The sequence below is a fragment of the Gigantopelta aegis genome, chromosome 2 (assembly GCF_016097555.1).
Source record: "Gigantopelta aegis isolate Gae_Host chromosome 2, Gae_host_genome, whole genome shotgun sequence".
Taxonomy (NCBI): domain Eukaryota; kingdom Metazoa; phylum Mollusca; class Gastropoda; order Neomphalida; family Peltospiridae; genus Gigantopelta; species Gigantopelta aegis.
The window spans coordinates 14,722,046-14,748,080 of record NC_054700.1 but is presented as its reverse complement, the minus strand read 5'-3'; the positions used below and the strand labels follow the sequence as shown (position 1 = coordinate 14,748,080).

Sequence of the window (26,035 nt, the reverse complement as noted above, 5' to 3'; positions counted from 1 at the left end):
ATCGTAAGATCAATAACCAACTTTCGATTTGGGTTTTCCATGTCATAACTAAAGTCCGAACCAAATTGTTAACAACTACGATAAATTACTCTCCTACCTTTAATTACTTTTAGATTTCCTCCACTTTTTGTCCAAACATAAATTGTGAAAAACCATTACATTGATATGGATTCCACATATTAGACTGAAACCATATCACCTATATTATTAACTTTGTTAATATCTCCTAGGAGAAAACACATGCAATTTTGTTAGTCTGCCATTTTGACTTTTTGTGGAATATGTAAGTGACGTAATTAATCTGACGTCATGATGAGTGCGGTATACCTTAGTACATGTCATGATGTTGTTAGATTCTCGTCATATCGACCCACCCCTCTTTAAGAGTATTCCACAAACAAGCAAAATGGCAGATGGCAGAAAACTGCATGCATTTTGCCCTATGCAATCTCAGCAAAGTCGATATCGGTGACATGTTACAGTCTCATATGTGGAATCTGTGTCACTGTATTGGGTTTTTTCATGATTTGTGTCTGGAAAAAATTGGGGGAAAATCTAATAGTAATTAAAGGCAGGAGAGTAATTTATCGTAGTTGGTTTGGACTTTAGTGCACATTGTTTACAAGTTTAGTCTAGATTCAACTATTAACTTTTTGAGACTTTAACATCATGGCAATGCAAACAAATTCAGGTGCATATATGAGGGGGGGGGGGGGGTTAAGGGGTCAAATCAGCTGAAAGATAATTAAAAAAATAATTTTTACTTCAGGAGCATTGATCTCCCTTCATGTACCAGTCCTGCATAATTTCATGCATGTGACATTATTATAGAGTTGAGTACAGGCTACAAACTTTAATAAACATGGGCCCTGTGTCCCACAACTGGTATATCAAAGGTTGTGGTATGTGCTGTTCTGTCTGTGAGAAACATTCCTTGTTGGTAATGAAATTGTTTTACCGGGTTCCCTCTGATGACTGTGTCAGAATGATCAAATGTTTTACATCCAATAACCAATGATCTAATGCATTAATCATCGTGCTCTAGTGGTGTTGTTAAACACAACAAACATTACTTTCTGTTTGAACAGGGTGAAAGTTAAAAGTTTGTTTTGTTTTAACGACACCACTAGAGCACACTGATTTATTAATCATCGGCTATTGGATGTCAAACATTTGGTAATTTTGACATATAGTCTTGGAGAGGAAACCCATTCCATTTTACTATTAGTAACAAGGGGTCTTTTATATGCATCATCCCACAGACAGGATAGCACATACCACAGCATTTGATATACCAGTCGTGGTGCACTGGCTGCAACGAGAAATAGCCCAATGGGACCACTGACAGGGATTGATCCCAGACCGACTGTGCATCAAGTGGGTGCTTTACCACTGGTCTACATCACACCCCTGAACAGGGTGAGAACCACAACTTCAAAGCTACATTATTGGTTCTGTTTTGACAAACTGACCAATCAGTGAAAGAATGTTGAATGTAACTGTCTCTTTCAGTTAATACAAATAATAGTAAAAATCATACGGCATAGTCATGATATCTGGCATTAATACAATCTAAGGGAATTAATGGAATTTTTGTTTTTTAATATATAAATATTTTGTCTTACAATTGTTTTGTAAATTTTATTTATTAATGCATTGCATTTAAACATAATTTACTTGTTATTTGTTTATTAACTATACTGGTATAGTCATGGCATCATAGTGTTTGCAGTATAATAAATTAACCAATCAGAACTAGTTTATCACTATAAATAAAATCCAATCAATTGTCTTACAATTGTTTTGTATATTTTATTTATTAATGCATTGCATTTAAACATAATTTACTTGCTATTTGTTTATTAACTATACTGGTATAATCATGGCATTTTCTTATTTTAATTAATTAATATTCTTATTTTTATTTTAGCGTATGGATTTATGGAAAAAAAAAAAAAAAGGACACTTTTTATTTGATTTATTTAAAACAGATTAACCAAACAGCTTAACCAATCATAGTGTTTGCAGTATAATAAATTAACCAATCAGAACTAGTTTATCACTATAAATAAAATCCAATCAAAGGAAACCAACTGACAGTAGATCTTACTGTCTCTATACCATGTCTGTGTTAGTAGATCTAACCATAGCCAGTGTTACCCAGACGACCTTTTACTAGACATGCAACATAACATTTATCTCGTTTCTCTATATTTCATATCACACAGACACAAGACTTCCATCAACTATGAGTTATTCCAGAATTGATCACATGGGGGGTAGGGGTGCATTTAAAATATATATTCACCACCCACAAATACATTTTTATTTTAGTTAAATTGTTTTTTGGGGTGTTTTTTTCTTTTCTTGTTTGTAAATCCAGCAGACCAATAAGGCATAAAATATTAGTTACAGTACCCTCCATCACCAAACGCATGTGATCAATTCTAGATGAGCCCCAACATGCAAGTTTCTTCTGGCAAGACAACATGCTAATATTATTAAAGAAAGACAATGAACATATTTACCGTAAATCCTCGATCAAAGGTAACAAATTTTTACCGATTTCAAAAAATATATATTACATACTTAATCTTTTTTTCTTTTTTTTCAGGGAATGAATTTTAAAATGCAGATACAGATATGACATTATTTTAAGAAAAGTGCACATATATGATGAGTGATTGATTAATTAATTCAAGGATTTACGGTAATTCAACATAGATGACAAGACAACACTGCATCTCGTGCAGTCTTTACACAATGGCAAGTTAAAGGGTTAATCATTAGTGGGAGTTACACAAAACACAAAATATGGTCAGGAATCAGGAATCAGAAATCATAAGAAACACAAGAAACAAGACATAATAATGATTGCCTCAAAAAGGTCTAGCAAAAGATTATGCATCCATTATTACTGCAATCTGGTTATGGATGGGAATATAAAAAAATTGGGGTGGTTGTGAGGGTTAGAGGGAGGGTTAGAGGGAGGGGAGGGGAGGGGAGGGGAGGGGAGGGGAGGGTCATGTGATTTTTTCATGGGAATTGACTGTGTTCATTTAAAGTGCTAGCATAAAAATATCAGGGTTTTTTGGTTTTTTTAATCTAGATGCTGGGTAACGAGAAAAGAAGGAAGGTTTTATTTAACTACGCACTCAACCACTGGGTAACAAGTGCACAAGATACCAGACATTAATAACATTGCTTTCTAAACCATGATTTTGATACATAAATTTTTTTTAAAATCCAAGACTGAGCACCAAAAAACCCCACAAGAAATTTAAAACTTTAAAATTATTGAGTAATAATGTTGAATCATTAAAATTATTCAGCATTTTGCAAATTCAAAAATTCCCTGCATTATTTTTTGGTTGTTAAATTGTGACATTGATAAATCCAGAACTTAGCACAAAAAATAACTCTAAACCCTTAAAATTATTGAGTAATCACAATGCTGAATCATTAAATTCATTAAGCATTTTGCAAGTTCAAAACATGCATACCTTATTTTTTCAGTTGTTAAATTGTGACTTTTATAAATGATTAAAATGAAATGTAATGTGCTTACATTAATAAAAAAAAAGTCTAGCCAATCCACTTCCCTCCTACTCCACTCCCCCCCCAAAAAGGGGAAAAAGAAGAATGGTATCTGGTTCTTATGTAGTTCAATTAGTGTTTAAAGGGTTAAACATGATGTAGTTAATCAGTAGTTAAGAATAAACTAATCTACATGTTATATTATACTACTAACTAAACACAGACTAGCAAGCGGCTAAAGCAGGTTGTGTGTTACTGGGCGATTACAAATCTGAGACTAGAACTTGAAAAGTCATTTAATTTGTTTGTATCACAGTCCAAGACAACATAAAACTGGTGTTATTGGGTGATTACAAAATTGAGAATAGAACTTGAACAGCAATTTCACTTGTTTTTTAAATCACAGACCAAGACAACATAAAAGATGGATTAAGAAAAATGACCAAATGAAAATTACTTTAAGGTACTGGTCATTATGAAATTTTTGAGAAAACAAAATGACTGATGCTAGTTTGTAAAACTGTTTCAGTATTGCTGTGTATTTATGGTGGTATGGTGGTCAGTTAACCACGGTAACTTTCAAAACACTTTTCCTTTCTTTCAGTTTTGATTCTTTAAATGTTTTTTCCAATATATGTTTTTATACTGAGACTTGTGTATCAGTGATGATAAAAATTAAATTATTTTTGTGAAAGTGCAGTATTAAAATAAGAAGCAATAAAACATTTGTCAGAATCTTGTGGAAATTTTTGGCATTAAGCTTAACAGAATTTAGCTTTGATGGAAAACATACAGGAACAGAGGGTTTTTACCTTGGTGTCTGGTATAAGGATGAAAATATTTTATTTAACGACGCACTCAACACATTTTATTTATGGTTATATGACATCAGAGATATTTGGTATAAATGCATACTTGCTTTACTATACTAGCTATCATTCTATTATATTTAAATGGAATAGTCAAAATGTGTAATACGCAGATATCTTAATGATAAAAGTGGCCTTTAAAGTCAGGTGGTTAGATGAGGAATACATTGATGATGTGTTAATATAGGTGGCTGCTTAAAACAGGTAAATTTGTACTGTATACAATGATGTGGAATAATAAATATAAATGGTCTTCTAAGACAAGTGGTTGCTAAATACAGGTCAATCTGAGGTAAATTAACAGATTTAGGATCTACCAAAGTGATAACTTTATAACAGATAGCTGCTAAATACAGGTAAATTCATACAATATTAGATGATTTGGGATTATGTAAGGTGGTCTCATGAAACGGGTGGTTGCTTAATACAGGTAATGAGAGAAGCAGGTTTGACTACACACAAAGCATGATGGTTAGTTGTGTTAGTATGATTGTTGACAGACAGACAGACAGACAGGTGGACGGACAAGCGACGGACTACATGCATAGCTGCTACAGCTCAACATTGCCATTGTGAAGGACTACATGAGAAAAACAAGCAGTTTGTCTTACCATCCACGGAATCCTTGTCCTGCTGGCTGTACTCAGAATTCCTAGTCTTACTGCGGGTCTCCGAATCTAATGGAGGAAAATACCAACTGCTATAGTGAACAATGGCAGTAAGAGAAAGACAGTTTGACAAATATTATCAAGCCAAGACGAGAACGTAAGACAACAGAAAGAAAAATTAAAATGAACTGAAAATGAATAAAACAGAAAGGAAACTAAACAAAAAATTAAATTAAATGAAAAAATAATAAAGGATTTTAGAGGTTTTAGAAAACTTTAGTCTTAGTGTGTGCTAATTTGATAATTAATTTAATATTAACTCAGAAGAAATAATTTAATTTTTCATGCAATAATCTTTGCAAATTCTGTTTCATAATTTTATTTATCAATAAAAAAACATTTCAGTTCGTTTTTTAACTTGATTCTAAGAAAACTATCAAATTTAAATAATACTGTTCATATCGAACGAACCAAACTGTTTATAATTTATAATTACTATTGGATATATAACAATATATATGAAAATAATTGGGGAATGTTCATGCTTTGTTAGTATGGAACTGATAAATCAACAACTTGAAAGGGATATACAAACACAAGCAAATGTTATTTTCACATCATAGGCCATTCAAAGAAATCTGGTTCTTCAATAGTTATTAAAAAAAAAAAATTCAAAATTTTAAAAAACATTCAAACTAAAATTTAATCTTAATTTTGTTTTAATAAAAAAGAATCATTACTTCTTGCACCCTCCCCCACCGCAAAGTGCCCACTTTGGCGGTTTTGAAATCACCCCTGTTTTACCTGTGGTCCTAATTCAAGCACATAATAATTATAATTATAATTAATTACGGTGTCTGTATTTCTTAAACCCAACCATTTTTTTCATAGTACTGCAACAAAAACATAACTAACAATTATAAAACGAGATATTTTTAACGGCCTTAAATTCTTTTTAAATAATATACTATTTTAATATTCAATTTAATTTAACTATTTTCATTTGATTAAATTACACTAATATTTAATAAGATATGAAATATAACTGATTAAATTTTAATAAAATATTAATTATGTATTTTTCTTTTCCATAATTTAGGTTTTTTTCACCTTTAGAAGCCAGGTATCATAACTAACCATTTTTAACATTGTTCGGAAGTTCCTGGGGGCCCTCTACGGGAGGGGCCACAGTGGGACAAACACATTTTTCCGATTGTACTGGGAGAGGCGTGGTTGTGGTCGCAGTCAAGGGTTTTTCTTTAGAAACAAGAAGAGACAAAACATAAAATAACTGACAACAAATGGAGAACAAAACGTATACAAACCAAAAACAACCCAACAGCCACCCCTTCATGCAACAACATCATTTGATGAGTAAATTGTTTGTGTAATCACCAGATTTTTAACCTGTATTTTACAGATTTTTTTTTTTTTCAAAGATTGGTCAGTAGTTATGAATTTGAAATTAAAATGTGTTCTGAAATATTTATGTTTTACAATCTGCTGAAAAGGAAAATGTTATATTAAATTTTTTAAATTGGAATATTACAGGTAATTTGAAAATTTGTTTTCAAAATGCCATTTATTAGGCATTCTTTTCTGTAAAAGTATATTACAACAGACAAATTCTAATTATACGTACTGTCCATAAATCAAACGACTAACAATGAATTTGAAATATAACATCTTATACCTGATGATTCATTATTGCAGAAGGGGTGGAAAAACAAAACTAAAAGGTAAGAAACTGTGTAGAATGATAATAATTAATATTTGTTTTTTAATAAACTACACTGAAATGAGAGAATTAAGGTGGATACAAACACCAGTACATGACTACATGCTATGAAGGCATCACATATGGTGAGGTCAATATGAATTTCAACTGGCTGCCATTACACTGCACAAAAATACTATCAATAAAAAGTCTTGTCATGTGAAACATGGTAACTCTGACACGTAGTCTTTGGACGAACTTCACTACATTTTTTTCATCAGCAGCAACGAATCTTTTTATATGCGCTTTTCCAGACAGGACAGCACATACCATGGTCTTTGTTATACCAGTTGTGGGGTACTGGCTGAGCTGGGATGTAAAACATGGTAACTTTGACACGTCTTTGGACGAACTTCACTACATTTTTTTCATCAGCAGTAACAAATCTTTTTATATGCGCTTTTCCAGACAGGACAGCACATACCATGGTCTTTGTTATACCAGTTGTGGGGTACTGGCTGAGCTGGGATGTAAAACATGGTAACTTTGACACGTAGTCTTTGGACAAACTCCACTACATTGTTTTCATCAGCAGCAACGAATCTTTTTATATGCGCTTTTCCAGACAGGACAGCACATACCATGGTCTTTGTTATACCAGTTGTGGAGCACTGGCTGGGCTGGGATGGGAAACAAGACCGAGAATGGCCCATTGGGTCTACTGAATGAGTTCAATTCTCTGACCGAAGCACTTCAGGCATGTGCTTAACCGACTTGGCCAAGTCCGTCCACAAAAATAATACAATTAACAGTAATATTTTGTAGAACTTTGCAATAACAAGTTATAATTCTGTGATTCTGTAATTGAAAAACTGTAATTGAAAAATTGTAGAAAGAAAATTGACCAGAGAATTTTATATCCAGTTAAGACTTGGCAACACATAGTTCTGCTAAATTTGTAAATTAAACCTAGGTTAAAGCATGCTATAGTACTTAAAATCAAATCAAATAGGTGTTCCAATTAACTTTCCACCCAATCAGTTGAATAAGGACCTAAAAATCTATGCATGATATTACATCAGTGTCTGTTCAGTAATGGCAACCAGTTTGTATTTTAAAAGCACAGTTAAGGCATCATCACATTTATTATATAACATTCAATAAAATATTACAAAATATCAACAAAATAATTGTTATTAGTCGCTGGTGTAAATAATAACAGAAAAGGTTATTATTCCCACAGTAAGAACTGTTATTTTCACTGTTAGTGATGTCATTTAACAAAGTGACTTCATTGAACATGTGACATCACACATAACATGTGACATCACACATAACATTCATATTGGATGGGTTTCTTTTAAAATAAAGGAGTAAATGATGAAAGTTATATAATAAATAGAAAATTTCCTGATTTTCGTGTCAAATATGATTTATATCACACTTTGTAAAGTCTGAAATGTCAAATATACTGATCGCACATGTGCAACCTATGTATAGTGATTACATATTTTACTTGATATAAACCTTATTTAACAAAAAGAACCAAACATGAAACATCCTCTATATATATATGTATGGTTCACTGTACTGTATATTTGAGTGGGTGTACAACACTTCTGAAATCACAGTAGTATTTTTTTTTTTCAATCACTATGACAACACTAGCATGCAGTCAGTTTACACACAGATCAAGGTAACCATGGCAAATTGTCTTACCCTCGATAACTAGGGTGTCTCCACACACTGCGTCCCCGGTGCCAGAGTCGATGTCTTGTACCCTGAAATACGAGAGATTTCTATTAATATACACTTCTAACACAAAGCTAACAAGTATTTTCACCTAATGGCATCAAAAATATACTAGGGCAACAGTAAAAAAAGAAAAAGAAAAAAAAAAGAATGAGGGCATAGTCATAACAGGTCTTCTTCAGTTAAGACAAAAGAGACATTTTTACACTCAAATGGGAACTAGATTTCTCTATGAGATAAGAACAAACAAGAAAATCACAGCCTTAAAAAGATACTTTACAGGCATATTACCTAAACTGATGCTGTTTGGTACACCCCTCACATTCGACTTAATAAAGGCTGAAAACGGGCTACAATGAATTAACAAACAAATGTTTAACAACATCGAGCACAGAAAATATATCAGCTGTTAGGTGTCAAACAAACGTTAGCTATGGGTCAAAGAATAGATGATGGACATCAGTATAAACTCGGTGATACTAAAACCACTCGCCCTCTGTCTGTGTTTGAACACTCCCCGTCGGCCCATCATCAGTATAAACTCGGTGATACTAAAACCACTCGCCCTCTGTCTGTGTTTGAACACTCCCCGTCGGCCCATCATCAGTATAAACTCGGTGATACTAAAACCACTCACCCTCTGTCTGTGTTTGAACACTCCCCGTCGGCCCATCATCAGTATAAACTCGGTGATACTAAAACCACTAGCCCTCTGTCTGTGTTTGAACACTCCCCGTCGGCCCATCATCAGTATAAACTCGGTGATACTAAAACCACTCGCCCTCTGTCTGTGTTTGAACACTCCCCGTCGGCCCATCATCAGTATAAACTCGGTGATACTAAAACCACTCACCCTCTGTCTGTGTTTGAACACTCCCCGTCGGCCCATGAGCAGTACGGATCCTGCAGCCTGACGCACGCCCGACACGACTTCTTCTCGTGACAGCGGTGGAGCGGGATCGACACAATGTCTTTCTTCGACATGACGACCAGCTTCTCCATCCCGTTGCGCCGGAACACCTTCATGTTGACGATCGGCTGCCGGTCCTCAAACACCTGGATGTCCTCAATAATCACTGTGTCAATCGATCGCTTGGCCGACGTAGCCTTGTTGACGGCTTTTATCACACGACCGTCATCTGGAGAGAAGAATGAAAAATTAAGAGTGTGAAGCAAAATGTAAAAATGGTATAAAATATGCAACAAAAAAATGTCTTAAAACTATCTAAAAGTCCCAACGTTTCATATAAAAACTTCCTCTCGTGTAAAAATATCAAGTACAGAAAAGAATGAGGAGATGTGTAAACAACACAAAACTTGAAATATAATCATAAAATGCTAAAGTTCCTATTTTGAATCACTTAGATAGTAGGAGTGAATGAATGCTTAGCAACATCCTAGCATTATTAAGTATGAATAGCTATTCAGTGTGAAGTTTAGCTAAAATTGGATGAATGGATGGATGGTTGAAGGATGGATGGATGAATCAGTGAAAAAAGGAGGAAGTAATAAAAGAACAAAAAAGAAGAAAATAAGGTAAGAAAGGACTGCAAAGAGATTTTTAAAAATTGTTAAAATCATTATAGAACTCACCTGTTCCGATAAACATGACGTCATGGTAGTTACTGACTCCATGAACCTGCCAGTCGATGGCTATCTGTGTGAACTGTGAGCTGAAAAAACAAACAAAACAGAATTAGATATCATATATCAAACACTACATTTATGGGAATTAAATTATTTCTATTCAAAATTATTATTGAATTATAATATTTTTATATTCCAAACTAATTTTTTTTTACAAAATCCTTAGTCCAAAATTGTGGTCTATAAAAATGCAACAACACATAAGGGGTCAAGCAAAATGATATGAGAGGGGGTTTCTTCTTTTGTGTGTATGTACCGGTATATAGCTGAATAATTGTTGTATTTTCAATATTTTAAATTAACAGACTAAACCTATCATATAAAATAATACTCTGTCTTAAGATTTATAAAGAATGAATATTTAAGACACCTCAGCACGAAAAATGCATCATCTATTGGGTGTCAAACAATGGTAAATAAATGATAAATGAGATAAATATAGATAAAACTTTATTCATATTAGCAATCTACATATGGAACTGGATTCAGAACGTGTGCTATTTAAAACATACACAATGTATATGTAAAAACAAAACATATGCAAACAGATCACTTAATAGTTAAATAATTATTGGTTTAATACATGGCACCTGCACCTAAATGTTGCCATTTCTGCAGCAACTGTAATATTAACCTAATTAAACTCAACAAAACACATGTGATCCTTTTCCTTCCAGTCAGCTTGGCGCATGTGGTCAACTGAGAAACTCTATTAACTGTTAAACTCTTTGTGCCTGACCCGTTGACACTAATCTAAAACAGGGAACCGCTCGTGTCACAAATTTCAGCCGTGCCAGGAAAACAAAGCCAGTTGTTCAAGGCTTGGTACCAGACTGGTCCCAGTGACTGTCATGGCTGACCACCACCTGCTGTTTGACAGATACTGTTTTCTCAACAAACACTCCCAGCTTAAAAATCAGCCTCAGGCTACCCGAGGGATAAGCTGGCTTTTATCAAGATGATTTCAGTCAGGAATTAATTATATTTTCAAAAGGCAGTCACAAACTTCAAGGTCAACGTTAACATAATAAAGACCTGTTGCAACATCTGCATGCCAAAAAAGAAAAAGAAAAAAGAAGAAGAAAAAACCTGTTTTTGTTTTTTGTTTCTCATCTTGCAGTAACCCTTATATATTTGAATCCATTTTGTGAAATCCAAAGAGCTAGTTTGTTTTAGTGACATGTTGCTTCTCTGTATCCAGTGAGGGATACAGATCCTATAAATTATCTCATCTCTGACAGACACACAGACAGACAGACAGACATGTTAATATTTTCCCCCCAGATCTCACCTGAAACTGCTCTGTATAAGGAGGGGAGCCCCACCCTGTGTTGGCACCGCTTCATCCATCAGTGGGTGCGCCTTCACGAAGTTCAAGGTCTCTCCAGACATGTCATGGCTGTTGTTGGTACACTGATCACAGAATAAAAACATCACTGTTATCAAGCTAAGAATAGAGAACTATACACCAAAAGGAAAATAAAACTTACTATGTCTATCAATTGACGTATATTGCCAATATCAACAACAAAAACATATATATATTTTAAGAAAACAAAGATCTAAATTATGCATAATAATGTTTCAATCCTTCCGATAGTTTCAACTTTTTTCAACTTCCAACCTTTCCATACATTTTAAAAAATGTAAATTCCGTCTTAATTCATTAGTCAACAAAAGGTGTTAAAGATACAACTAAAAATCAATATCCAGTACACACAGTGTTAAATAACGCTGAAACTCACTGTCTGTGGGTGAGGTTTGGGGGTCAGTTTTTTAGGCACCGGCAGCCAGTTGTGTTTGACAGTCTCCTGACCTTTGAACCGTGACTCGAACACCTTGGTGATGTCGGAGTAGCGGAATGCACACACGGCCGAGGCTCGGATACTGTTCCTGAGGAGAAGAAATTATTAAACACATTAAAACACAAGAACAGTGTGAAAAATCTGGAAATATGTCTAACAGACGCTAATGCCATAATTTTTGTAGATGGATGGATGGACAGACAGACGGATGGTTTGAGTGAGTGGATGGATGGATGGATGGATGGATGGATGGATGGATGGATGGATGGATGGATGGATGACTGGATGGTAGGAAGGATGGATGGATGGTAGGAAGGATGGATGGATGGAGGGCTTGGGTGAATGGATAGATGGACAAACAAATGGAAGTCAACAGTGAGAAAACGCTAGAAATCTGTCCAAATAGTAACACTAATGACATCTTTTGGGGGATGGATAGATGAAAAATATACATGTCTGCAGCACTCTATGGGTTAATAAAAGCTGTATGTCTGTACAAGACTGTAATTACAATGTTTGATCTGATGTATGATATGGTTATATTTCGCTGCAGACATTGCAGTTTACCAAGAATGCCATACTTACTGTGGTGTAGTGAAAATGCCATACACCATGTCAGATCGGTCGTTGCTTCGGAATGTTGGCATAAACTTCCCTTGTCCAAAGTCTGATGTAGCTTCTGTTAAAAAAAAAAAAATTAAACCAATTACAGAAATGCCACAAAATCTGAAATACAACACAATTAAAATAGTATCATTCTATTGTTTCTAAATACTATTAACTAATTAACATACTAAATAACCACTTTATAGAAAATAATAATTATGAACAGTGGAACTAACAAGTCACTGTTTGTGGATGTGATATTTCGTACTGGTATAATTTTATGCTAATATTGTATGCAAGCATGTCCCATGTTTTTTCTATCATAGGCGTCAGAAGATGGGCAGCAACTGGGGGGGGGGGGGGGAGCCACTTATTAAATGTCAGTTCATATTATGCATATTGTGGCCCCCCAGTTTCAGAGTTGGGGGGTTAGTGCCCCCCTGCCCCCCCCCCCATTTCTGACGCCCATGTTTATGTGCAATGGTGCTTGTTTTGTCAATTCTCACTTGTTAAATGTTCCTCCTTTAGTAAAGTCTTGTTTGGCATTATGACTTGTTACAAAGTTAGACCGGCCTCGGTGGCGTCGTGGCAGGCCATCGGTCTACAGGCTGGTAGGTACTGGGTTCGGATCCCAGTCGAGGCATGGGATTTTTAATCGAGATACCGACTCCAAACCCTGAGTGAGTGCTCCGCAAGGCTCAATGGGTAGGTGTAAACCACTTGCACCGACCAGTGATCCATAACTGGTTCAACAAAGGCCATGGTTTGTGCTATCCTGCCTGTGGGAAGCGCAAATAAAAGATCCCTTGCTGCCTGTCGTAAAAAGAGTAGCCTATGTGGCGACAGCGGGTTTCCTCTAAAAACAGTGTCAGAATGACCATATGTTTGACGTCCAATAGCCGATGATAAAATAAAAAATCAATGTGCTCTAGCGGCATCGTTAAATAAAAGAAACTTTTGTTACAAAGTTAGTGTTTTGTTTCCATGTATCAACACAACATACATTACATTGCCAGCTGATTAACAGTCTCCACTTATCTCTTAACTAATATCTTTATCTTTTATCTTTTAACTCCAAAAATAATTAAGTGATGATAAAAAAAACATAGGTCAGGTCAGGTCAGGTCATAGGATTTAACGTGCACATTCAGAGCAAGCTGTTGTAGTGCACGCCTGTCGTGGGCGCAGGAGTTGACTTACGCCGGCTCCTTCATCCAGGACATAATAAAAAAGCATATCTGACTTGTTCAATTTAAACTGACAGTGTAATTAAAGGCAGTTCTATACATGACTAAACCAAGAGCTCAGTCTAGTGTGCTATGAAATACGTACGTAATTCATCAAAGTAGAAGGGAAATTCCCCGGGTATCGAGCAGTTGAGGCGTGCTTTAAAGAAAGATGTCCAGGAGTTGTAGTGGTCGAACGCTCCACCCCGGTCACTTTTACAGACACGTGCCACGCGAGAAAACACAGCCTGTGACAGAAAAACAATATATAAATATATAAATATATAATATATATATATATATATATATATATATATATATATATATATTGTATTTTGTATTAGAAACTTTTCATATTTAGCCCAATAGAGTAACAAATTTTATAAAAAAATATTGAAGTTAAAAAAATTTCAGTTCTATGATAAAATGTATCAAATTTGAAATAAATACACTTATATGCTAAAATGCTATCAAAGTTAAAATAAATTTCCATGCTAAAATAACATCTGCATATTATAAAAGTACATTTTTATTAAAAACTGTCTTAAATAATTTCAAGGTTGTAATCTAAGAAATTTTCTGAAAATATGATTTCCTAAATGTTAAATAACTGATAAAGACCAGTATATTACTAGTGTATAGGACAATTGCATCTCCATTTAACTGCTGTGTTTACAAGAAATCCTGGACCCATGCTTATAAGGCATAAATCTTTCATGACATCACACACATGCAATTTGTATGGCGTTGCAAATGATTTTGAAGTGTTAAACTCTATTACAGTCTGGAGTCTAGACTTTATAAGCACCAGGCCTGGTCTTGTTTCTCACCTTTCCACAGTTGATATTTTCCACAGCCGTTTCTCGGAAGAAGAAATAGATTCTGTCACCTTTCTCAAAGGAACTGACAAAATTTGGTTCTGGGACAAATAAAACAGGAATAAGTATATATACATGTACATATATTTAAATATTTTAGATAAGACATGTAGGACTTAAACATTACTTTTCAATTAAGCTTGGTTTTTTAAATATTTGTTTAATTATTCAAAAATATGTTGAAAATGTTTTAATACTGTAACATATTTCAGAGATAATACTTTAAACTATTACTTTCTATTGACATTATGAATCTTCAAGGAATTAATAAAAGTTTTAGTTTAAATCATGAGTTATTAAAAATTGAAAACTGTTTCATAATTTTAAGCATTGAAACTATTTGACATCAGCCATTTTATATTTTAAAAGTTAAAACTATTAACCATTCAACCACTTTAAATTTAAATATTAAAACTACTAAAAAAAACTAGTTATCAGTCAGCAAATTTAAATGCTACTGCTAAAACGGCTTACCATTTAGGCACTTTATATTTTAATTATTAAAACTATTTAGTCTTACATTCAACTCTTTTTAATATTAAAACTATTTACCATTCAGCCACTTTGAATCAAACTGTTGAGTCCTTAGCTGGTGGTTACTCTCGTAAATAAGTGGATCCCGAGCAGAGAAGTCTGTAACTGTGGCAGCATACAGGTTGTTGTCTAGAAAATAGTATTAAAAGAACCTCTTATGCATATGATGTTTAACAAGAAACATTTAATCAGATTAGTTAAGTTCAATATTATGGAATGGAATGGAGTCCAACCATAGTTAGTAACAGGCGGGGGTGGTATGGTGCTATGTAATTTGGAATGTCCCATATGATTAAGCCAAAGGGAAATGAGTGCGCATTTTGATGAAGGAAGTTTGGCGCAATTTTGATGGTCGTTCTAAAAATAAAGGGTTTCAATATTATAAATTGTTCAGGCTTATTTTTCTACCACAGGCGTAGGATGGTGCCAAAACGTGTGTGTGTGGGGGGGGGGGGGGGGGGGACACACACAAACACATATGTAAATACAGGTATAAATATATAAAAACCATCACTGCTGCTAAAATGTGGGAGGGCATATGCCCCTCTTGCCTTATCCCCCCTCCCCACTTCCTACGCCAGTGTCTACTAAACTGCATCAAGTCTGACATATTTTGTTGTTTGACTTTTTATTTTCTTTCATTCCGGGTTCAGCAAATTATTTCAGGGAATGGGTTCTAACCTGCTATCCATTGAGATCACGTGTGCACTGTTATTATAAAACCTAACTGAAATCAATCATAATAAATTTCTCCTCAATCATGCACAAATTTACCACAGAATTACAAAAGGAAATTACTCACATTAATCACAGAAAAAAAGCCATAATTTATTCATAGATATGACAATGCATTTTTAATAAATTACCCATTTCTTTGTGGGGCAGAGGGGAGATTTCCCTCTGCCACATAACTAGATTTATTACCACAAAATTAAAACAGGGGGATTCTCATTACTTCCAAATTTACACAGCCAGCCATCGCGGTCCCTCGAGGGCCAACCCCTATTAACCCTTCTAATCATAAAGCAGGCTGATTTACAGACTCTGTTTGCCAATGTCTGTTGGATGATGGGGCTTTCATTACTTCCTCCAAGAAATCCGGGGTCCCCGAGGTTTCAGAGGTGAGGAAGAAGATCCACCGACATGAACATCTTTTCAGGCTTCGATGAGCACCGAGTTATGACCACCATAATAACACTGTGAATCTGCGAGTAAACCCAGGGCTAATGTAGTGAAGTCCTATTAATGTTCTGAACCAATAAACTGTGAACGACACTCAAGTGTTAGTACGCGTACGTACTGGTGCAATTCTGCAACTTTTTAACAGTCTGAATCATCGGCTAAGCATCACATTTAAGGTGCAAGTACCGGTCAAAACGGCCAGCTTTAATACTGTGAATCACTGGGCAAGAACAACATTAAAATGCATAATTTATGGTTCGAAGCTTCGTGCTGGACATTAATATAGCAAACTGATTTATAGCCAGGATCTCGACTTTGGCTATACATCGTGTTCTGTCTCCACGTGGTTGAGTTCAAACTAATTATGAAGGTTATTTGGTTTTGCTCTCGGTGTCAACACGAGCATTATTACTTCTACCACTGGGCTTCAACTAACGCTGATGAATTTCACAAGAAAGTATTTTTAGTATTTTATTCTTAGGCTTAATTATGCCATCAATTACATCTGAAGACCTAAGTAAATAATGACAATGGACACCGTTTGAAAGTGCTTGCCTCACCAATAAGTGAATGTTGGGGGGAAAATGGTGTTGGTTAGAGAGGGAATTGTATAAATATTCCATGCCATATATTTAGCTAACAATCTTATTGTTTTGGAGGTAAAATCGAGTTCTTTAAATTTATTATGGATCTTATTGATTTGGAGGTTAGAGTGATGAAATTTTATTATGGATCTTATTGATTTGGAGGTTAGAGTGATGAAATTTTATTATGGATCTTATTGATTTGGATGTTAGAGTGATGAAATTTTATTATGGATCTTACTGATTTGGAGGTTAGTGATGAAATTTTATTATGGATCTTACTGATTTGGAGGTTAGAGTGATGAAATTTTATTATGGATCTTACTGATTTGGAGGTTAAGAGTGATGAAATTTTATTATGGATCTTACTGATTTGGAGGTTAGAATGCTGAAGTTTTATTATGGATCTTATTGATTTGGAGTGCTGAATTACCTATAGTTTTAAAAATGTGATGAACAAATATTATTTTACTTTCACTTAATATCCATCTAAACTCTATTGATGTTGAGTCTTCCCCTGATGGTAAGAATAGAGGTTGTGGTTGTATTAAGCACACATTCGTTTCCTTTGAAGACCAAATAAAATTACATCAATTATTTACACAAAGTCGCTGTGACATCTGCCTCGAACAATACCGCCATTTAAAGATTTCTCTTATCTGCCGTTTTTAAACATGTTATCCATTTCTCCCTACCATCAGCCATCAGTGATTACCAAGCTGATGCCGACAGCCAAATGGTGTACTTAGCGCCCCATCTTTAATTACGAGACTCCTACAACCAACAGGACAAAAGGTTTTTCATGATGGTCAGCCTGGGGCGGTCAGCAATGTCCAGTTGGTCACAGAGCTTGATCTGTCTGGCTTACTGACCATCTGTAATTAATTTATTGCAATTAAGATATCGTATATCAGATACGATCAATAGGCTGTGGCTGATCTCTGCTCTGTTCTACCACAGACCATCAGCATCTTTCTGCTCGACCAGGCAGGTCAAGATGACGTTGTTTCACAGATCAGACAACACGAGGAGTAGAAAGGTTAAATGTAAAAGTCGTGGTTAAATCAAGTTATGGAAATCAGTCCCACTCAAGTTAAGCAACGCTGGAGTCAGCAAATAAAGGCTTGTACTATATGCATACTGGACTCAAGTTATATGTAGTATTGCTTGCTATAGTCAAATGTTTGACATCGAATTGCCAATCATTATGACCTATAAATGTATTGCCAATAATCATTAGAAATAATAGAAAAGTGTGATGGTTGTTTTTTGTGTCTTGTATATGTTTTGCATCCAGTTCCGTATGTGGAATGTCTATATGCAATAAAGTTTTTATCTTTTTAATCTTTTTTTTCCTTAATAAATCAATGTGCTTTAGTGGTGTCATTAAAGAAAACAAACTTTAATATTAGCTACCTGTATAGCATGTTAAATCTGAATGACATGATTTTCAATCTTGTATCTTTGTACAAGATAAAGTCCAAGGGATATTTTTATAAAGTTGTGATGATGTGTACCCATGAATTTATTTAAGGACTGCCACTCGCCAGCATATCACAGACAAGGGTGTATATATAAACAATCCCTTACTTTTTCCATTGCTCTATGGCCAGTTTATCAAAGGACATGGTGCATATAAACAATCCTTTGCTTGTACTATTGCTCTATGATGGGTTTATGACATGACATGGTACATATAGACAATATGTTGCCGTTGATCACTAGAATTCGCCCATGAGGTGAAATAACGTAGTGATGTACTTCCTGCCACAGTTAAATCTGAATGAGATCACTTTCAAGCTGATATCTTTGTATAAGACAAAGGCCAAGGGAAATGTTTCATAAAGTTGTGATGGTATACTCATGAATCCATATTAACCGATTACTACTCTCCAACATATCACAGACAATGGTACATAAATACAATCTCTTGCTTTTACTATTGCTCATGATACGTTTATCACAGGACATGGTACATTTATAGACAATCGTTTGTTTTAACTATTGCTCTATGATGGGTTTATGACATGTCATAGTACATACAGACAATATGTTGCCGCTGACTACTAGAATTAGCCCATGCTGTGACATATGTTAGTGATATACTTACTGGCATAGATGGCGGTACTGTTGTGTTCGGGATCAAACGGACACTGTCCAACTCCATCTTCATCTCTTGGCTCCCCATAGTCTCCATTTTCCTGTGAAAAACATGGTCCATGTTAGGCACAGTTGTTATATGACAGACCCACTCCTCTTGTAACAGTCATTATATGATAGACACTCCTCTAGTATACACTCCACTCTTCTGGCAGTCATTTTAGTCATATTTTTAAATTATCTATTTACAGCCCTCCACAAATTATCATCCACTAGTGAGCCAAAACTTTTACTAACTGGTCTCGGTGGTGTCGTGGTTAAGCCATCAGACATGAGGCTGGTAGGTACTGGGTTCACAGCTTGGTACCGGCTTCCACCCAGATCGAGTTTTAACGACTCAGTGGGTAGGTGTAAACCACTACACCCTCTTCTCTCTCACTAACAATTAACAACTATTCCACTGTCCTGCATGGACAGCCAGATAGTTAAGGTGTGTGTGTGTGTGTGTGTGTGCCCAGGACAGCGTGCTTGAACCTTAATTGGACATAAGCACGAAAATAAGTTGGAATGACTCCTACCACCAAGTAGCATACAAGTAGTTAATAGCAATACTGCACAGATAATTAACACCTTACAGCTCATTAATATTATCTAAATAATTAACACTTGTCTAGATAATTACTAACGTCCAGATAATTAACACAGTACAGGTAATTAACACCGTACCTGCATCTTGTAATTGCGACATCGCGGCCTGAATGCGTTTGTTCCACACGCGTACAACGTTCTCGCGTTCTTCCGCACTAACACTCGGATAAAGTTCTGACACTGTTCCTGTAAGAAAAAAGAAACTTTTCTTAGAAAGAAATAAAACTAACAGAAAATAGAACTAACTAAACTAATGATAAAACAAACAAAAATCAAAGAAAAACATGAAACATAAAATAAAAAAAATAATAATAATAAAAAACCACCCCAAAACATCAAGGTAAATATAAAACAATACAAAAACGCTCAAAAACAAACAATGAAAGTGAAACATGAAACCAAACTAAACATAAAAGTTTTAAAAAACACAAAAAACCCCACATCAAGCCAAACATAAAACAATTTAAAAATTCTGAAAAACAAACCAAAAAATTAAAAAAGATAACAAACTATACATAAAGAGTGAAAAAAGGCAAAAATAAACAGTGGGGTTCTATGTTTAGAAATGGTATGAGCAAACAGTCAGCGTTTGTAAATAAAATCACCTCTGATTTAATGGTTACAGACATCTTATATAACAATCTCCTGCCCTAACAAGATTACTGATAAGTTCTAAACACCGTAGTTACAAACACATCTCATTCCAGCCAGTGCACCATGACTGGTATATCAAAGGCTGTGGTATGTGCTATCCTGTTTCTGGGATGGTGCATATAAAACATCCCTTGCTACTAATGGGAAAAATGTAGTGGGTTTTCTCTCTAAGACTATATGTCAAAATGACCAAACGTTTGACATCTGATAGCCGATGATTACTAAATCAATGTTCCCTAGTGGTGTCATTAAACGAAACAAACTTTGTTTTTACTAACACACTTCAAAAATATTCACTGCATTTTCTTAATTAAAAAAAAAGATTGATCGAACATTTAAGAATACAAACCAAGACATCTAAGGTCTATTAGGGGTGGGACGTTGCCAAGTGGTAAAGCGCTCGCTTGATGCGCGGTCGGTTTGGGATCGATCCCCGTCGGTGGGCAACAAAACAAACCTTTCTTTGTGACTATCCCTATTAATCATGTCATACAATATTCATACTGTAGGATTTCAAAAGAAACCATTGACATATGTAGTGACTTTTATTATTCACTAAAACCTTGAAATGAATTGGCTATTCATATTCAATATATTTTACACTATACATACCGAAGAATAAGCAATAAATACATACATTGAATTATAACATTTAAAATATAAAAGGAGATAATATTTTTGTAATAAATAATTAATTTGGGTTAGAAAATCTACCTGTATTATTATTAAGAAAGTTATTTTAAGAATTTTTGGAAGAATGGTTTTCAAATGAGTTGTATTAAAATTGCTATTGAAATTGCTATTGTATCAAAGAAATAAAAGATTAATGTTCAGGAAAGCAATAACAGAAGTTGTTATTTCCTACTGTCTGTACTTACAGTAACAAAGAGCTTAATTATGGTGAAACCCCTCTAAACTGCATACCCCTCTAAAGCAAGTAAAAAGTCTAGTATTAAGAGGTGTCCACTTTATAGAAGTTCTGTTCTGTACTGATGTTTAGAAAGAGGATTTAAATACGGTGAAACCTCTCAAGACCGGACCCTCTATAAACCGGAATTCCCTCAAAAACGGACGTTTCACAGAGTCCCTTTTTAAAAACCTGGACAGAACTTAACCTCTGTAAAGCGGATCCCTCTAAATACTGGGCATTTGTCTTGGTCCTAAGGGTGTCCGGTTTAGAGGGGTTTCACTGTACCTATATTTGAATACATGCCCGGTATGAGCTTCCAGTGTATAGAAATTTGGCCTTAAATGCATGTACACATAAATAAAACTGTTAATACCACATATTAATTACATGTATTTCCGAACTTTATTTGTTACAACTTTGCTTGATAACCAATAGCTGGTGTGTATTTTTGTGCCGGAGTGTTGTTAAACATTGATTGATTGAATCAATCATTCATTCATTCATTCATTCATTCATTCGTTTGTTCATTCTTTCGTTTGTTCATTTGTCCGTTCATTTGTTCATTCATTTGTTTAATAATTAATTAATTTATTTATTAATTCCATACTTTTGTTAACAACCATATTCAGTTATTATGCACCCTTTTCTTTTTAATGATAACTAATTATCACCAAAGTAGCAATGAGCTGTAAAAGGCAAAGTGCAATGAGGTGGTTTTACACGAGAAATCAACTTTAAAGTCCAAGATTAAATATTAACAATTGATTCAGCACACCATCAAAGCCAGACTTTCATTATTTGCCAGAGAAGAACTGACTGCCAAATGTCCACCGAGCCATTGTCTTTTTTATTTACATTCTCGCTCATCACGTTTCACGATTGTTATAAGACGTCCATCTCTGTAATAGATCACAGCAAGATTCTGCTCTGCAGTTTTAAAACACATTCGGTATTGTTGGTAAAATATTTAACACATGTCGCTAGCTTAAGAGTCATTAAAAAATAATTTTTATTTCATTTCCAGTGCTAGCATTCTTTTTTTACAATTCTGCTCTATGCATGCATTAGGCCATGTAAAAAATTTTACTTTGTGACTATCCTTTTTTTGCCCCTAAAAATTAGGCAGGGGGTTTGGGGGTTTTTATGTGGGCTAACAATCTGATTGTAAATAATAAATACTAGTTGGTTTTTTTTAGGTGTTTGGTTTTTTTAATTTCTATTAGCCATTTTCTTTGATGAGCTGAAACAAAGTACAGAAGATGTGAAGCGTGATAAAGTAATCTGATTGGATAACTGGATCAGGCTACCGGATTGGATGATTAAATTGTAAAATCGAATGCTACACAGGATTCAATTTAAGCTACATGTAAGTAGGTCAGATGGAAGCCAATTTGTTTTCCCTGTCCTGGACGGAGGAGCTGGCCCAGGACAGGCGTGCACTACAACAGCTTGTTCTGAATGTGCATGTAAAACCCTATGAGATTACATGACATGACAGCCAATTTGTACAGTATTGAAATGCAACCCATGCAACTGCCCACGGAGATTGCCGTGGAGTTTTTCATTCTCCACGGCAATCTGCAATTGCCCACGGAGATTGCCGTGGAGTTTTTCATTCTCCACGGCAATCTGCAATTGCCCACGGAGATTGCCGTGGAGTTTTTCATTCTCCACGGCATTTATTTTGCTGTGGACTATATTAGGTTTGTTTTCAAGGCTTGTTGTTTTGTCGTGGACATTTTCTTAATTACAGGAGTTGAAATGCATATGTACTAGTGTACCCATTTTAGATACATATATACATTTACATGTCTATAAAGGTCGACACTGTTGTATTTTCAGGAAACAGTTTTTTTACTAAATATAAATATTTCAAATCTTTGGTTAAGGAAACATACTGGATAAAATTATCTTCCTTTCCCATGATTTTTTAAAAATATTATAATTAATAGACATTCAAAAATATTTAAACCCACTTCCAGGGTAACTGTCATGGGTATAAAAGTGTAGGTACTGGTATATCGATGGCTTATAGGCACCATGACTGGAACTGTAGAACCATATTACACCTAAAACATTGTGACTATATTTATTATTGTATACACTAGATGTTATCTTAGATAATTCATATTAAAGTTATTATATAAAACTATAATTAATTTAAGTTGGAAAGAAATTTACTACTGTTGATATTATGATTAATTTTGGGGTGGAAATTACCACAGCATTGACTGGCAAATGACAAAAAACTAATATTTGTTTGTTTGTTTTGTTTTGTTTAACGACACCACTAGAACACACTGATTTATTCATCATCGGCTATTGGATGTCAAACATTTGGTAATTTTGACATATAGTCTTAGAGAGGAAACCCACTACATTTTTCCATTAGTAGCAAGGGATCTTTTATATGCACCATCCCACAGACAGGATAACACATACCACAGCCTATGATGCACCAGTCATGGTGCACTGGCTGAAATGAGAGATAGCCCAATGGGTCCACCAACGAATCAATCCCAGACTGACCATGCATCAAGTGAACACTTTACGACTGGGCTACGTCCCACTCCCCAGAAAACTAATAATGACAACTTAGAAATTAGAAGAGAAAAAAAAGTAGTTTAAAGGAAAACTTGAGATGAATCATGTTTCAAGGCAGAGAAACAGGCAGAAAGACCCGAATCTTAGTAATTTCCAGTGAGTACACAGTCCGACCTTAAACACACACAGTCCGACATGGTCACAGCACGAACAAACACTGGCTGACAGGACACCATCAAGAGGTGGCCTTGACCTTCAACCATCTTTCTGTTTTCAGAACAAATGCACAGCTCCAAAATACAAGTGCAGTGAAAGCTGTGAATCATGAACGCACAAGGGAGTATTGAAAGGTAGCTTAAAAGAACAGTAAACTTTGTTTTTGTTTAAAGACACCACTAGAGCATTTTGATTTATTATTAATTTTGGACATGAAGCCTTAGAGGAAGGAAATGTTTTTGTTTAACGACGCACTCAACACATTTTATTTACGGTTATATGGCGTCAGACATATGGTTAAGGACCACACAGATATTGAGGGAGGAAACCCGCTGTTGCCACTTTTTTTTTTTATTAGCAGCATGGGATCTTTTATATGCACTATCCTATTCAGAAGGAGTAGCTGAGTTTCTTCATGTTAGATACCAAATAGCCATAGTTTAAAACGTGTTGATGTGCCATTAAACATCACTTTTATTCCCAATTTCAGTGATCACAGTTACACATTGATATTGTTTTTATCATACACAGTAAAAAAACCTCTAAACTGGACATTCGGTAAAAATCGGAATTTCCTCAAAACTGGACATTTCTAACACTCCCTTTTTAAATATCAGTACAGAACAGAACCTCTCTATACCAGACACCTCTTAAAACCAGACATTTTTACTTGGTCAAATGGGTGTCCACTTTAGAGGGGTTTCAATGTAGTCCTGTGCACCAGTATGAAAAATATTATACTACAAAAATCTATATGAACACGTCTCGATATGATAACCGTTATCACACATCGAGGTCCACATGTACGGTCTCATCTTGTGAAAAGCAAAACGTGCAGATAAACACCGGCCCGAACTATCCCTATTTGCACTGTATGCTATGTGTCAGATAGTGTTTGACAAGTTTTGACACAAGCCATTATCTGACCGATGTGTCCCCGGTAAAACAAAAACCAACTACGTTCACTGTCACACGTAAAAGGAGTGGTCTGACATTTTCTGTGTGGCCTCCATTTGGCTCGTTATCTCAGGTAAGACAATGGGCCAGGTATTCTCGTTATCTTTGTCAGTTATCAAGATTTTGACCACTTATGGTTTATTAATAATGGATAGAATAAGAAAATTTGTTTCTAATTTTCATTATTATTCATACTTACCTAGTGCTAGCACAACAACAATGCTATACGACCCTGAGTCATAATCGATAACGAGGATATACGGTCTGCCCATGTGCAGGTGTACATCGTACATCAGGAATGGGGAGATAATTCTGCAGTATAGGTTATGACTCAGGATTGTATAGCATTGTTGTTGTGCTAGTACATTAAATTGAATAATACTAATGTTAAAATTGAAATCATTTGTGCATCCGATGCCATATAACCGTAAATAAAATGTGTTGAGTGCATCATTAAATAAAACATTTCCTTCCTTCCATTTGTGCAAATCAAGTACTGATGCGTCGTGTACATGAATTTCCAACATCACACATTTCACAACCAAACCCAATACCTAACCTAAAATGCAACCCAACACCCTACAAACGCAACATAAACTAAACTAAAACTTAACCAAAAACACAACCTAACTCAAACCAACTTGATTCAACTGAACACACAACACACCACACTAAAACACATACATGTAACACAGCACAAACACAACATATTAAAACACAACACTACTTGATCCATTTGAATACAACATAAAACACTACAACACATACATGTAACACAACACAAACACAACATATTAAAACACAACCCTACTTGATCCATTTGAATACAACATAAAACACAACACATACATGTAACACAACACAAACACAACATATTAAAACAACACTACTCGATTCATCTGAACACAATATATAACACTACAACACATACATGTAACACACCACAAACACAACATATTAAAACACAACTTGATCTATTTGAACACAACACACCATAACACACCACAAACACATGTAATACAGCACAAACATAACATTAACACACAACACTACTTAATCCA

General features: G+C 35.0%; 1 protein-coding gene across 4 annotated transcripts in view; it reads right to left on the bottom strand.

Moving 5' to 3' along the window:
* Nucleotides 1-26,035, bottom strand: part of LOC121381629 (semaphorin-1A-like) — a 96,682-nt gene that overhangs the window by 7,684 nt on the left and 62,963 nt on the right. Inside the window, exons 6-18 of one of the 4 annotated variants that reach the window (XM_041510968.1) lie at nucleotides 19,772-19,879; nucleotides 19,056-19,146; nucleotides 15,198-15,308; nucleotides 14,598-14,686; nucleotides 13,874-14,015; nucleotides 12,521-12,614; nucleotides 11,876-12,023; nucleotides 11,422-11,543; nucleotides 10,077-10,156; nucleotides 9,337-9,622; nucleotides 8,451-8,512; nucleotides 6,152-6,271; nucleotides 5,018-5,083 (exon numbers count right to left, since the gene is read on the bottom strand). In XM_041510968.1, coding sequence (XP_041366902.1) covers nucleotides 5,018-5,083; nucleotides 6,152-6,271; nucleotides 8,451-8,512; nucleotides 9,337-9,622; nucleotides 10,077-10,156; nucleotides 11,422-11,543; nucleotides 11,876-12,023; nucleotides 12,521-12,614; nucleotides 13,874-14,015; nucleotides 14,598-14,686; nucleotides 15,198-15,308; nucleotides 19,056-19,146; nucleotides 19,772-19,879 — 1,519 coding nt within the window. The remainder of the gene's footprint in view (nucleotides 1-5,017; nucleotides 5,084-6,151; nucleotides 6,272-8,450; nucleotides 8,513-9,336; nucleotides 9,623-10,076; nucleotides 10,157-11,421; nucleotides 11,544-11,875; nucleotides 12,024-12,520; nucleotides 12,615-13,873; nucleotides 14,016-14,597; nucleotides 14,687-15,197; nucleotides 15,309-19,055; nucleotides 19,147-19,771; nucleotides 19,880-26,035) is intronic. The other 3 variants (XM_041510974.1, XM_041510981.1, XM_041510987.1) reach the window with 3 other exon arrangements.